At 55.7% G+C, this 15,118-nt stretch overlaps 1 protein-coding gene across 1 annotated transcript; it reads left to right on the top strand.

Moving 5' to 3' along the window:
* Positions 1–838: 838 nt before the first annotated feature.
* LOC113940494 (STAM-binding protein-like) lies at positions 839–13,877 on the top strand (the record flags this gene model as incomplete). Its single annotated transcript, XM_027631647.1, has 9 exons — positions 839–892; positions 5,531–5,606; positions 6,550–6,645; positions 7,279–7,606; positions 8,331–8,455; positions 9,237–9,374; positions 11,294–11,406; positions 12,141–12,240; positions 12,634–13,877. Coding segments are annotated over 9 exons (1,087 nt in total), but the record flags the coding sequence as incomplete, so codon positions are not given.
* Between the last annotated feature and the right edge of the window lie 1,241 nt (positions 13,878–15,118).

Below are 15,118 nucleotides of genomic sequence, written 5' to 3'. Positions count from 1 at the left end.
CTGGGCTGGGCTCTGGGGCTGGGCTATGGGCTGGGCTGGGCTGGGCTATGGGGCTGGGCTGGGCTGGGCTAGGCTAGGCTAGGCTGGGCTCTGGGACTGGGCTATGGGCTGGGCTGGGCTCTGGGGGCTGGGCTGGGCTCTGGGCTGGGCCATGCCCTGGCACTGCCAGGGACTGTTGAGCTGGGAGAGCTCTGCTCCGCCCCTCTGGGATTTGGGGTCCCCACAGCTGGTGGGACTGACCCACAGGGGTCATCAAAGGGATCTTTCCACTTAGGAAGGGGATGTGGTTGGGAGGGCTCTGACTGTGGGATCTCTTCCTTAGGAAGGGGGATTCGGTTTGGGGCTCCTTTTGCTCTGTTGTGGGGGGTGGGAGCCTGTGGGGGCTTTGGCTGGGGGGGGTCCTCCACTCGTTTAGAGAGGGGAAGGGCAGGGGGGTTGTTTTGGGGGACAGGGAGGGGCGGGGGGGGCTGTTTTGGGTCTCTTTTGGGGGGTCAGACGTGAGGTGACTCCCCACGGTTTCACCTCAAGGTGTGAGACACAAACCCACAGATGCAGCTGACTTGTAAAAAGTTCACAGAATCCCAGAATTGTTAGGGGTGGAAGGGACCTCTGGGGCTTGGGGTGGACTGACCAGGCAATGTCATAGAGGTGTGAAGTAAAAACCCACAAACTCACTTCACAGAATCCAGAATCCCAGAATTGTTAAGGGTGGAAGGGACCTCTGGGATCTGGGGTCCCACAGCTGGTGGGACAGACCAGGAGATGTCATAAAAGGTGTGAAGCACAAACACACAGAAGCAGCTGACTTGTAAAAGTTCACAGAATCCAGAATTGTTAGGGGTGGAAAGGACCCTGGGGTTTGGGGTGAACTGACTAGGAAGTGTCATAAAAGGTGTGAGGCAAAACCCCACAGAATCTCAGTTCACAGAGTCCAGAATCTCAGAATTGTTAGGGGTGGAAGGGACTTCTGGGATTTGGGGTCCCACAGCTCTCTTGGTGAGCCAGGGAGGGTCTGGAGATTGGGGTCCCTTGGGTGGGGTGGTTTGGTTTGGGCACTTTATTTTGAGAGGTGCTGTGGGAATTAGAGGGGGGTTCTGGTCTGGGGGCACTGGGAATTACAGTGTGTGACTGGGGTCTGTTCTCCCCTGGGGAGGACTGTGGGATCTGGCAGGAGAGGTTATTTTGAGGAGGGGACTCGGAGCTCTGGCTGGTGGGACTGACCAGGAGATGTCATGAAGGTGTGAGGCACAAACCCACAGACACGACTCCCTTCACAGAATCCAGAATCCCAGAATTGTTGGGGGTGGAAGGGACCTCTGGAGATCACCCAGTGCAAACCCCAACCCACCTGGAGCAGGTGACACAGGGACATGTCCAGATGGGTTTGGAAAGGCTCCAGGTGGGTTTGGAATGTCTCCAGAGAGGGAGACTCCACACCCTCCCTGGGCTCTGCCACCTCCTCCATGGAAAGAAGTTCTTCCTCCTGTTGAGGTGGAACTTGGTTCACTTTATGGCTGTTGCTCCTCATCCTGTTGCTGTGCACCACTGAAAAGTCTGGCACCATCCTCTTGATACCCCTTGGAGATATTTATATGTATTAATTAATGAGATTCCCTTTGGAAAGAGGCTGATCTTGGATTCCTCTGTCCTTCTGGAGACTCCTGTCAGCAGCAGAGGGGTTTTGTCCACCTCTAAGTCAAAGCTTCCAGGTGTTTTATCGCCACAGAGGGGCTAAATTGGCCTTGTTTTTCACTGGGTTGGTTGTGACATCATATGGGTTGGCAGGGATCCATCACCAGGAATATCAGTATCTAGTATCCTGGAAAGGATTGAGGTTGGGTGGTGGTTTCTCTAATAAACCACTTTCAAAGCCTGTTTTACTCTTAGGTTACTACAGCCTTTTGCAGCAGGGAGTGAGTCCCTCTTTCAGGAGCAGGGACCAGCTGGAGATTTATTTTTACATGTCAGATTTGTTTTTACATTTCAGAAGGAAACAATGCCCTGTTGGTGTTTATGGGGCTGAAAATTGTGATCCTCAGAAAATACCCCAATGTCACAGTGGCCTGTTCCTGTAGCTTTTTGGGAAAAATCCTGCCCCTCCCACCCAGTGCCCCTGGTGAGGTCTGTGCTGTGCCCACACCGCCTGCTTACCCAGAACATGGTTGGCACCTCCGTGGGCATTTCCCCTCCCTGCCCTTTGTGCAGGTTCCTGCCCCTGAAATCCAACACATTTTTCCCTGATTAGGCTTTTCTTCCCGCCTTGCACTTCCTGAGCTTTTATGGGCATGGGAGCAGGGCCCTGGGAGGCTGCACGGGGAGCTGGGAAGTGTAAAACCCTTGGGAAGGTTTCCAGGCTGGTTACGCAGCTGGGACTGGAGGAGGAACTTTTTAACTAAACAAACTCAAAGCACCTTGGCTGTTTCATTGTAGCTCTGAGAGGTGCTGGGTTGGCTCTTTCCAGCAGCTTTCTTGGAATTTTCAGCCTGGGCTGGGCTGCCAGGAGGGTGGAAAACCTTCCCTTGGTGGGGTTTCTGCGTTGCTGAGTTTGAGCTGCTGCCCTGGATTGTCCAAAGATATGAACGTAATGTCACCATCTGATTTCTGTAAATGAAGATGGGAAGCTGAAGCTCAAGCAGCGGGATTGGTGTTTTCTAGATGTCCTGATCCAAAGGGCAAGATCCACATGAGGGCATGTCCTGATCCACTGGGAGCTGGAGCCTCTCGTGGACTTGCTGTGCTCTCCCTTTCCTAGGAATGGGACCAGGCTGGGAGAGCTGGGGGGGTTCACCTGGAGCAGAGAAGGCTCCAGGAAGAGCTGAGAGCCCCTTCCAGGGCCTAAAGGGGCTCCAGGAGAGCTGGAGAGGGACTGGGGACAAGGGGTGGAGGGACAGGACAAGGGGGAATGGTTGTAAACTCGCCGAGGGCAGGGTTAGATGGGATATTGGGAAGGAATTGTTGGCTGTGAGGGTGGGGAGGGGATGGGATGGAATTCCCAGAGCAGCTGTGGCTGCTCCATCCCTGGAAGTGTCCAAGGCCAGGTTGGAGCAACCTGGGATAGTGGAAAGTGTCACTGCCCATGGAAGGAGGTGGAACTGGATGAGTTTTAAGGTCCCTTCCAACCCAAGCCGTTCCATGATTCCATGGCTATCTCTAGGAATAACCAGGCTGGATTTTAACCCATATCTTGTCACCTGATAAGACTTTCCTTGCCTGTCATCCTGAGCAGCTTATTTTCCATTGATCTGAGTGGTTGTTTTCCTTGGGTTCCCACCAGGAACACTCGAGTCGATTTTGGCAGAGCCAAATATGAAAGAAAAAAGAAATAAGACACAACTTTTGTGTGGTGCTTGGGCTCCTTGGTTTGGTGCTGCTGGGATCAGCTCTGGGGGTGTCACAGGGATTTGGGAGCCGCCACCTTGACCTGTGCTCCAGAGCTGGGCTTAAAAATACCCTGGGCTGGGGCTGCCCGGTGCCAAGCAGCTGCTGCTCCAGTGGACTGGGGAACAGCAGAGGTTTGAACAAGCCCAAAGCTCCTGGAGGTGGGAGCTGCAGGTTCTGGTCCTGCCAAACCTCAGTGGGGCTGTTGATGGGAGACGTGGGCTGTTCCTGCCCCTCCTCTGCCCCTTCAGCTGCTGCTCCTGCCCCCGAATTTTCCTCTGCTGCCTGAGCCCTCCTCTCCTCCTCCTGCCTGCTTTTTCCCCCGCTTCCTGACTTGTGGAAACCCAGCTGTCCCTGCTGGTTTTTCCATCCTCCCCAGCCCCAGCATCTGCTCTTAATCCTCCCTAATTAATCCCTTCCATTTTAATCCACGAGCTGTTGGCAGCGCTCGGGGCCTTGTTGTGTCTCCTCGACACAGTGACCTACTTCACACCCCCAGCTGGGAGAGGGACCTTGCTGGGGCTTTGGGGTGGAACCACGGCTTCTCTAGGGCTCCATGGGTGCTGATCCTGCATCCTCACCCTCTCCCTGGCAACCAGGAGCATTCAGGGTGGCAAAAAGTCGTTCCTTCTCCCAGAGGACTGAGAGTTTGGAGCAGCTGGGTTTGTTTACTGCACACACAGGGGTTTCTCAGAGCGAAGAGTCTCAACTCTGTCCCTGCTGAGTTTTTCTCTCTTGGCTCTGCTTGGTTCGTGCTGCTCCCTGGGGCACAGTCCAGTCCTCTTATTCCCTTATTCCTTGTGCCTGGGAATGAGGCTGCTCTCTGGAGCTGGAGTATCCTTTGGATGCTGGAGCTGTGTGGGAAAAAGCCAAGGAGGAGGGCAGGGATTTGGGGTTAATCCCAAAGCTTTGTGGATGCCCAGAGCCAGGACAGCTCCACTTGCAGGAGACAAGGGCCCAGCTAAGCCCACCCTGAGCTCAGTCTGAGCACCCTGTCACCACTGGGGACTTGGTCACAGGGTAATTCAGAGTGTCCCAAGCCTGAACCAGAGGGAGCTGCCCTGTGTTTATGGGCTTTCCCCCTGGTGTTAGTGCCTGGACAACTCTCTCTGCATCCTCACCTCCATGTCCTGCAGAGCTCCATGGAAGGACCTCGTGTGGCCTTCCAGGACTTAAAGAAGGCTTGTGAAAAAGAGGGAGAGGGATTTTTTACATGGGCAGACAGTCATAGGGTAAGAGGGAACAGGAGAGATTTGGGTTGGATATTACAAAGGAATTCCTCCCTGTGAGGGTGGGAAGGGGCTGGGATGGAATTCCCAGAGAAGCTGTGGCTGCCCCTGGATCCCTGGAAGTGTCCAAGGCCAGGTTGGACCAACCTGGGATAGTAGAAGGTGTCCCTGCCTGTGGCAGGGAGTGGGACTGGACGGGCTTCAAGGTCCCTTCCAACTCAAACCAGTCTGGGATTCTGTGAGGGGGAAAACAGTTATCCCCTTTGTAGAGGAGCCAAAGTTGAACCTGTTCCCATGCTGGCAGTGGGATGATGCTGTGATTTCCCTCCCGAAAGCCAGCACAGGAATTCCCCTCCAGCCTGGAATACCTGGGGCTGCTCCAGCTGCAGAGCCCAAAGTTTCCCAGTGCAGCAGCTGGGGATGTTGGGAACTTGCTTTTAGCTCACCTGCAAGTTTTCTCTGTTCAAGGTCTGAGTCATTTCCCCTCTGATGCACAGAGAGTCTGTCCCTCTGAGCAGAAGGACAGTGAGCACTGAGTCAGCCGAGTCCTTGTGCTGGGACTGAAATCCCGGGATCCTCCGAGGTGTCAGCAGGTGCCCAAGCACCTCCTGAATCACTGCTGTGCCCTTGGTGCTTCAGACCAGCTTATTAATGGTTCTGTTCAAAACAAATGTATTTATCCCTGAGGATCATCTCCAGGGTCCAGGTGGAATTAGAGCCTGTGTGAGGTGCTCCCGTGGGATTGAACAAGGTCTGTGTGCCATGAACAGCTCCAAGGGTCGATGGAGGTTTTCCTGCAGAAAGACTGTCCTGATGGGCAGTGCAGGACCCAGGGATCTGTACCCCCAAAGTGCCACTGACTGTCTGGTGTCTGTGCCTTCCTGCCATGATCCCAAAGTGCAGTTCCTGTCCCGTTTTTCCAGGCTCTTCATTGAGAAGCTGCCGCAGCACCGTGACTACAAAACCGCCGTCATTCCCGAGAAGAGGGAGACAGTCAAAGTAAGTGGTGACATTGCCAGGTCCTGAAGGGAAACATGTTGGCATCACTGACCTTGGGTGTTCATGGCTCTGGCATGGGTGATCCACACAAACACTGGCGTGGCCAGGCAGTCCTGACCCCTGGGAGTTCAGTTCTGGGCTCTTCTCCAAGACAGACACTGAGGGGCTGAAGGTGTCCAGGGAAGGGAACAGAGCTGGGAAGGGGCTGGAGCAGCAGGAGGGGCTGAGGGAGCTGGGGGGGCTCAGCCTGGAGAAAAGAAGGCTCAGGGGGGACCTTCTGGCTCTGCAACCCCCTGACAGGAGGGGGGAGCCGGGGGGGGTGTTGGGCTCTGCTCCCAGGGAACAAGGGACAGGAGGAGAGGGAATGGCCTCAGGCTGTGCCAGGGGATGTTCAGGTTGGATATTGGGAAAATTTCTTCCCCAGTAGTGTTGTCCAGCCCTGGCACAGCCTCCCTGGGGCAGTGGTTGAATCAGCATCCCTGGAAGTGGGTAAAACACTTGGATATGGCACTTGGGGACATGGATTAGTGATTGACATGGCAGTGCTGGGGGAAAGGTTGGACTTGATGATCTTTGAGGTATTTTCCTCCTAAACAATTCCATGATTCTCTGGGTTATGGTTTGGGCTCTTCTTACCCTACTGTATTTACCCTGGTGTCCAGTTTACTTTCTGTTGAGCACTGGAATGTCCTTTTTTCCTGTTAAACCCCCTGCTTTTTAAAGACCACATGGCTTTTCCATGCATGGGACTGGATGCTCAACATGGTGAGATTTGCCAGGGAGTCCTTGGAGATTCCTCACAGCCACAAGAAGCCACGGCTCCTCTGCTTAGTGCTGCAAAGGCCAGCACTGCTGGGTGATTTTGAGGGTGGTTTTGGGGTTGTTGCAGCTGCTCAGGGCCGGTTTTGTTGGCACTCAGATTTTCCCTGCATTTCTCCCCCAGAAACTGAAGGAAGTAGCCTTTCCCAGAGCGGAAGAGCTCAAGGAGGAGCTGCTAAAGAGGTACGCCCAGGACTATGCTAAGTACAAGGAGCAGGAGGTGAGTGAGAGCAGACTGCAGGCCTGTGCTCCCCAGGAGACCCTCAGCCACCAAGGGTTTGGGAGAGGGCAAGTCTCCAGGGCTCCCTGGGTGCTCAGGAATGTCCATTGTGGGGATCCCCCCCTGCAGCACAGGGCTGGCCCTGCTGCCACTAAAGGTTCATCTGAGTCTCTCTTCCTTGTGCATCCCAAGTTGGGGCTGTTTGGTTAGTTAATTCTCTTTGTCCCAACACAAGATCCAGGTTTTGTGATCCAGAAACCCAGCATGGGCAAGGATGCGGGGTTGTGTGGGCAAAACAGAAACCTCCAGGATCAGTTTTGCTGCAGACAAGTGTAATTTGGGAGACAGGATAGAGGGGAAACAACCTGGAGTTGTGCTTCTGTGGAAGAGGGAGGGTAAGACAGAGGTTTTAGGTGCCCTGGTCCAGCTGGCTCTCCTGATGGAAGTGTGGATCTCTGCAAGCTGAAGCTTCCTGCAAGGAATGCTCTTTGCAGACCCTTTCGAAGCAGCCTGGGGTTGCTGAGGCTCTGCAGCACAGAGGCTCCATGTTCCCGTCTCTGCTCATGTCCCTTGGGATATTTCTTCTTAGGGAAGGAGGAGGAAGAGTAATTTGCACTCACTTTGGCTTTGCAGCAGCAGCTGGAGGAGGAGAAGAGCCGGGTGGCCCTGATGAAGCAGCAGCAGGCAGAGCAGGAGCAGTTCCACGCCTTCGAAGAGATGATCCGGCGGCAGGAGCTGGAGAAGGAACGCCTGAGGATAGTGCAGGAGTTTGGGAAGCCAGAGCCAGAGTCTCTGGATGGACCCCTCATCCCTGGAGTGGAAAAGCCCCCGACTGATTTAACCCCAAAGGTTCCAGTGTCTTCAGTTAACCCAGCAAGTCCCTCAGCGGGGACTGTCCCACCCAGACCTCCCGTTGTGGACAGATCTTTGAAGCCCAGTGCTTTGGGGAGCACAGAAACCAGTTAGTACCTCTGGGAGCATCCCTATCCCTTGCTGGGGCTGAGCCAAATGTGGCCAGTTTGTCTGGGAGGCTCTTGGAATTATCTGCTCCTGGCTCCATCCTTTCTGGGGGTTTGCTCTTCCAAGTCACTGGATATTGTCCCTGTTGTTCAGTAAAGGTTTGCAGGGCTTGGGAGAACTGTCTCCTCTTGGGAATGCACCCTCCATGCTCTTCCAGCCCAGTCTTTCTGCTGTTCCAGACTCTGCAGCCTATTTGCCTTTCCTTGATCCAAGCACTTCTTGGAGATTTGTGTTTAATTCCTGGCTGGGCTGACTGAATCCTCCTCCTGACCAAATCCTGCTAAACACAGCTCCAAAATACTCATCCAGACATGTCCAGTGACTGGTTCTTGCCCAGTGACACATCCTACCTTAAATAACATGCTGTGAGTGTGTGTGGTTTCGTTTTTACTAACAAACAAAAGACTCATTTTTGACACCCTGCTGAAGGATTCTTCCCCTCTCTGTTCTGAAGGAGGTGCTGCTTGTCCTTTATCAAAGGGGTGGTGCCTGTCCTTTATCAGTGTCCCAGTGACACATTTATCTCTTGGTGCCACTGGAGGGGCAGAGCCAGAGCAGTCCACCCTTCCAGGTGCATTTTTTCAGTCTCATCCCTCCAGGGCCTGCCCTGAGGGACCATTTCTGCTCCCCTGGCTTGTGTCTCACTGCGCTCCCGTTCCCCACAGGTGCAGGAGTGGATGTCCTTCGCCAGGTCATTGTCCCCAGGGAGCTGTGCCACAAATTCCTCCAGCTGGCTGATGCCAACACGGTGCGGGGTGTGGAGACCTGTGGGATCCTCTGTGGGAAGCTGGTAAGGGGACAGTCCGTCAGGAGACCTCGGAGCGGCACAGGGGTTGTTTGTCACGGCACCACCGCTTTGGAAATGGCTGCAGGACCCTGATCTTTGTCCTGGAATTGTCTAGTGCAGTTTCAGGCTTCCCTGTGAGCATTAGGGATGATCTGCCTCTCCCTTTCCAGGCTTTTAGGTCAGGATTTCCTCACCCTGGCACTCAGTGCCAACCAGAGTCCCCACTCAGCTTCCTCTCTGCTCATGATGACTCTGTGTACCTGCCACAAGCACTGGGGACAGTCCTGGGGACAGGAGCTCCAGGGACTTGTCCTTTGGGTGCCAGCAGGACTGGGGTGTCCCAGCTGGTGATTTCACCCACACAGGGCTGACAGGCCACTGTTCTCCCCAGGAGTTTTCGTGTCCAGGTTTTGTTGGCAGCTCCAGCCCTGAGTCACTCGCAGGGGTTTGCTTTGAAATGGAGCTGTTTGAAGTAGCAACTTCCTGCCATCCAGCTGCTTCCAGACACTGGGGATTATTTAGGGATGAGGCATCATCTTGAGTTGCTTCAGTGGGTGTTCTCTGAGCTGTTGTGGGTGCTCTGCACAGCAGGGAAGATGAAATAGGAAGAAAACCCTGCGACTCCTTTGTCAGTAACTGGGAGTTGCACCTGCATGGTGCATGGGCTTCTTGAGGAGAAGTTCCCAAAACTTAAGGAATCCTCTCGGCTCCCTGTTTCCTGCTGGGGGGTGTCTGGGGGTGCCTGTGCTCCCTCTGATCCCCCTGTGCTGCCCCTGCCCTGCAGATGAGGAATGAGTTCACCATAACCCACGTGATCGTGCCCAAGCAACACGGGGGCCCCGACTACTGCAACACTGAGAACGAGGAGGAGCTGTTCCTGATCCAGGACCAGCACGGCCTCGTCACCCTGGGCTGGATCCATGTGAGTGCCTCCTGCCCCTGCCTTCAGCCTGGAGGGAAAGGGCTGGGGGAGGAGAAGTTACAGGAGGAGATGGTGTGGAGCGGGCAGCAGCCTCTGGATGGGTTTCTCACCTCTGGTTTGGTTTCTCCCTCTGGTTGGATCTCTTGCCTCTGGGTGGATTTCTCCCCCTGGTTGAGTTTCTCCCCCCAGTTGGATTTCTCCCTCTGATTTGATTTCTCTCTCTAGTTGGGTTTCTCCCTCTGGTACAGTCTCATTCGCTACTCTGCTGGAGAAATCCTGGCCTGTTTTACTTTTGAGTCCCTTCCCTTCTTCCTTTGGAAAGGAGAGAGGGCAGGGTTAGATGGGATATTGGGAAGAAATTCTTCCTTGGGAAGGTGGGGAGGCCTGGCACAAGTTGCCCAGAGAAAACCTTAGAGCCCCTTCCAGAGCCTAAAGGGGCTCCAGAGCTGGAGAGGGACTTGGGACAAGGGATGGAGGGACAGGACACAGGGAATGGCTTCCCACTGCCAGAGGGCGGGGGTAGATGGGATATTAAGAAGACATTCTTGGCTGTGAGGGTGGTGAGGCCCTGGCACAGGTTGCCCAGGGAAGCTGTGGCTGCCCCTGGATGCCTGGAAGTGTCCAAGGCCGGGTTGGAGCAATCTGGGATAGTGGAAGGTGTCCCTGCCCATGGCAGGGGGTGGAATTGGCTGATCTTTAAGATCCCTCCCAACACAAAGCAGTCTGGATCTGTGCAAGTGGGATCCTGGACATGCAGCTCATGTGTCCTCCAGCTAAAATCCAACTCCAGAGGCTCTGTCAGGGCATCCCAAGCCCTCCTGCTGCAGGGACACCTCTCCCATGCTATGTCCCTGGAGTGGTGCTGCTGTTGAGCCAGCTGTGCCGTGGGATGTGCCAGTTCCAGATTCCTCCCTGGCTGCAGCAATTCCCTGCTGTCCCCACGGAGCCCTCAGCAGTCGTATCCGTGCCAAGGAAAATGTTTGGAGCTGCTGAGTAATCTCTCGAAAGCAGCTGCTGCCTCACAGCCTTGGACAGGGGAATGTGCTGCCTGTGCCTGATCCCTGAGGGGGCAGCTCTGCCCTGCCAGCCCCATCACACCCAGGGACCCTCTGGAATTCCTGTGCCCCTTCTGCTGGCCTTGGCAACAAAAACCTCACCAGCAAAAGGAGCAGGAGCTTCCAGCAGGAGTTAAGGTGTGAAATCCATGAAATCCAGCTGCAGGCAGGAGCTGGGTGAGGTGGTGGCTGTCAGGGATCATACAGCCCTCTGGAATGGGATATCCTGAAGTGCCAGGGCAGGATGGGGTGTGCTGGTGCTGCTGCACTTGAGAAAGATGTGAATTCCCTGCAAGGACAGTGTTGGGCCTGAAAGTGGGACTTTCTCGTGGAATAGGACAGGAATGTAGAGCTCCTTTTGTACTTCAAACGGAAAAGAGGAGCAGGTGTTTTAAGACAGTCCAAAAAAAAAGGGGGGCTACAAGAGAGCTGGAGAGGGAATTTTGGTAAGAACATGGAATGATGTGATAGGACAAGAAGGAATGGCTTCCCACTGCCAGAGGGCAGGGTTAGATGGGATATTGGGAATAAATTCTTGGCTGTGAGGGTGGTGAGGGGCTGGGATGGAATTCCCAGAGGAGCTGTGGCTGCCCCTGGGTCCCTGGAAGTGTCCAAGGCCAGGTTGGATGGGGCTTGGAGCAACCTGGGCTAGTGGAAGGTGTCCCTGGGTGGAATGGGATGATATTTAGGGTCACTCCCAACCCAAACCATTCTGGGATTCTGCACAAACCCCTCTTAGTGTGTCCCCTGTGCCATCCCAGGAGCTGTGTCTCCTCTGTCACAGCCTTCCTTTGGCAGACACAATCCCTTGGAACCGTTTTCCCAAGCCTGCTGTGACTCCTGTCCGTGTGTTGCCCGTTCCAGACCCATCCCACACAGACAGCCTTCCTGTCCAGCGTGGACCTGCACACCCACTGCTCCTACCAGATGATGCTGCCGGAGTCCATCGCCATCGTCTGCTCTCCCAAGTACCAGGAGTGAGTATGGACACCCAGGAATGTGGATGGACACCAGGAGTGAGTGTGGACACCAAGATGTGGGGTGGGGAAGGCCTTTCCTTCTGCCTGGGCTGTTTTACCACACCCTTCCTCCATCAGATTCCTGGTGTGGAGATAAAATGCCAGGTCACACACGTGGGACTCCACAGCTCTTCTGGGCTGGATCAGGATCAGGATCAGGATCAGGGGGTTGGATCTGGGCAGTGGTTGCCCACCTGTGACAGGAGGGTGATCTGCAGCCCTGGGGCTGGGAAGAGGAGTGTCCCAGGAGGAGAGGTATCCCAGGAAGAGGGGTGTCCTGGGAATGGGGATGTCTCAGGAAAGGAGGTGTCCCAGGCAGTGATGTCCCAAGAAGGGGTCTCCCAGATGGGAGTGTCCTGGGAAGAGGGGTGTCCCAGACAGAAGGGTGTCCCAGGAGGAGGGTTATCCTGGAAAGAGGGGTGTCTCAGGAAGAGGGATGTCCCATACAGAGGGATGTCCCAGACAGAGGGGTGTCCTGGGAAGAGAGGTGTCCCAGAAAGGGGGGCTTTCCCAGGAAGAGATGTCCCAGACATCCCAGAGGGTTGTCTCTCAGCCTCAGTCTCTGCTCCTGCCTGAGTTGAGCTGCCCCAAAGGTGCTCTGTGAGGCCCAGAGGACATGGCTGTCCCTGCAGAGGTTGCAGAGGTGGAGCCACAGGAGGTCCCTGTGCTCCTCGGTGTGTTCCCTTCTCCAGGACGGGGTTTTTCCGGCTGACGGAGCACGGCCTGGAGGAGATCTCATCCTGCCGCCAGAAAGGGTTCCACCCACACCCCAAAGACCCCCCTCTCTTCACGGTGAGTCCCCCCCAGGCACTGGGGGCTGTGGGGTGGGGAGTTGGTGTGTTTAACTGGAGTTAAATCCGTGTGGGATGCTGGGCTGTGACAGCAGAGGAGGCTCAGCCTGGCAGGGGCCGGTCTCCGATTCCCAGGGTGGAGGTGCAGGAGCTTCCCAATGTTTTACATGGCTTGGAGGAGTGATGGGGAGCTCCTCCCTGCAGGAACAGGGCGACGCAGCACCAAGGGGTGCGTTTGGGAGAGGGATCTGTTTCTGTGTCCTGCTGTGGTCACTGTGTGATCCAAGGAACGGCTCCAAGGGCTGTTCTGGGAAGGACTCTGGCTGCAGGTCATGTCACCTGATCTGTGGGAACATCTGAATAACCCCCTGTCCCCTCTCTTTCTCTCTCCCAGACCTGCAGTCACGTGTCAGTGGTGGAGAGGGACGTTGTCCTGCTGGATCTCCGATAATCCTCCTGCCTTATCCGCTCACAGGAACCTCCCGCCTTCCTTCAGCCTTAGGGATTGGTCCCTCCTGTAGCAGATGATTCCCACCGTGTAGAGATCCCTCCCCTCCCTCCCCCAGTGCTGGTGGGATTTCCAGTGGAATCACATCCCTGACCTCCTTGGGAGCACGTGGATCCTCAGTGCCTGGAGCCTGCTGAGGTCCAAGGTGTGGGGAAAAGCCAGCTGGGAATTCAGAGGCAGGAGCCAACACTAAAGCAGTTTTTAACACTCTAATCCGTGGCTGGAACGGCCTCCTGGGGAGGTTCCCCATGATTTGCTGCAACCACGAGGTGTGGAAACCTCTTCAAGTGCTTTTGGGACTTGCCCAAGTTAACCCATGCCCCGTGTCGTCCCTCTCTGCGGGTTGCTGTGGGCTTAGAGCAGCTTCCAGGAGTAGATAAACCTTTCCTGTAGTTTAAGATTAAACCCTCCTGACCCCTCTCCCCCCTCACGAGCTCAGCCCCGCCGAGCTGAGCCACTCCTGCTTCCTGGTACTCAGATCTTTGCCTGGGGAGAGAGGGGACTCAACTCCTTTGGGATCCCCGTTTCAGGGATGAAGGTGCCTGGACGGGGCACAGCTTTGCAGGATCTCCCTCATCCCAGCAGTGTTTAGGGGTGTCTGGTGATTTATTCCCTTTCCTGGCTCTGGGATCCTCTCAGCCCGTGGTGTTACCGTGGAGGAGCACTGGGTGTCCCAGCTGCCATCACTGCTCCCAGACAGAATTCCAGCTGCTCTAGCCACTTCCATCCTCCAAGATCCCACAGCCTGATTGCCTCTGAGCTTCCCAGAGCAGCTGGAAGCCCGTCCTTGCCAAACCCGAGCTCTCCGTGACGTCGCTGCCGTGCGGTACAGCCGGATCCTGCTCCGAGGTGCTTTAGTCGGATGCCAAGCAGAGAATTCCCTTCCCTGTGCTCCAGGCCGAGCCTCCACCCTCACTGGGTAGGAAGCAGCAGAATTCCAAGGTGGAAGGCAGCTGGGCTCAGGGCTGAGCGTGACCCACACCCCACACCCTGCAGAGGGATGGTCGGCACATGGCTGTGCAGGGCTGGGGGTGGCTGGGGCTGCCTTCCCACCTGGCATGAAAACATCCATGTCCTCGTGCATCCAACACCCCTCAGTGTTCCGGTGAACACACATGGATCAGATTATCTGGGCTGGGTCTCTTGTGCCACTTGTTTTCTTTGAGCTCCCCCGGTGGGTTGGGGGGTCTGCCGGGGGAGGATCCATTTGTTTGGGGGTTGGGGTGTGTTTGCAGCAGCTCCTGCGTGACAAAGGGCTGCTCCCAGCTTTTCCAAAGCCAGTTTTGGGAAAAGGGAGGGGGGGGGGAAGCGGGGGGCCTTCAGGACATCTGTGGGAACTTGTTTTCAGACCTAATTAATTTGAACCATGCTCAGGAGGGGGTTGCAGTTCAGTGTGGGATTGTTCATCCCATAGCACGGAGCAGCTCCCCCAGAACATTGCGGGGATGTGAAGTGGGAAATCCCATCTTTCCAAGCAGCAATTCCTTCAGTTTGGTGGGGAATATCCCAAGGAATTTATCCCAACTCCACATCCCACCAGGTCTCAGGTCTGAGCTGCCTTGAGCACCCACCAGAGAGTGGAGCTGGTGGCACTTCAGCACTTTTGTGTCATCCCAGTGACAGATAAACCTTCACAGGGAATATTCCACATTCCCCAGAGCAGGAAGGGCCCAGTTCCTCAGTCAGGGCTCAGCTCCCACCTCACTCCCAGCCCTGCTCCCTGAGCTCCTGGCTTTTCCATCACTTTTTTTCACTTGGAGTCCCTGAGCCATCAGTTTGTTTATCGGGATGGATCTCGATAACCTGGTCCCACCAACCCACCCTGGCTCTCCAACTGTGCCAGATGTGACTCTTCCACCTTAAAATCACCCAAAACAGGGTTGGATTTGGGAAGAGTTGACCCCAAACACTTTGTAGGAAGGGTTTAGTGTCTGGATTGAGTGTCTGGGGTGTTCCTGCAGGCAGGGAGTGATGTTTGTCTCCACTTCAGGGTGGGAACAGCCCCAGATCCCTCTGATCATGCCTCTTTCCCCCGGGTTTGCCCATCCCCGGCAGCATCCCGGGAGGTTCCAGGCATGACCGTTCCCTTGAGGGAGGTGCCGGGGGCTGGACCGAGCGCCGGGAGTTTTGAAATCCAGCGGTAAAGCCGGGCTTGCCCCCTGCTCGTCCGTGCCGTGGGATGCCTGGCGTTCCTGAGAGCATCCCGGGCCGCCCGCGGCTCCATTGGCTGCGGGGCGAACGTTGCCTTTTTAGGCTGCGCGTGGGCTCCGCTCGGGGCTGCGCTGCCGCCGGGCCGCGGGGATGGGGGGATCCCGCAGGGATGGGGGGATCCCGCGGGGATGGGGGGATCCCGCAGGGATGGGGGGATCCC

The sequence above is a fragment of the Corapipo altera genome, unplaced genomic scaffold (assembly GCF_003945725.1).
Source record: "Corapipo altera isolate COAL_440 unplaced genomic scaffold, ASM394572v1 128337, whole genome shotgun sequence".
Taxonomy (NCBI): domain Eukaryota; kingdom Metazoa; phylum Chordata; class Aves; order Passeriformes; family Pipridae; genus Corapipo; species Corapipo altera.
This window is presented reverse-complemented; position numbering and strand designations above follow the sequence as displayed.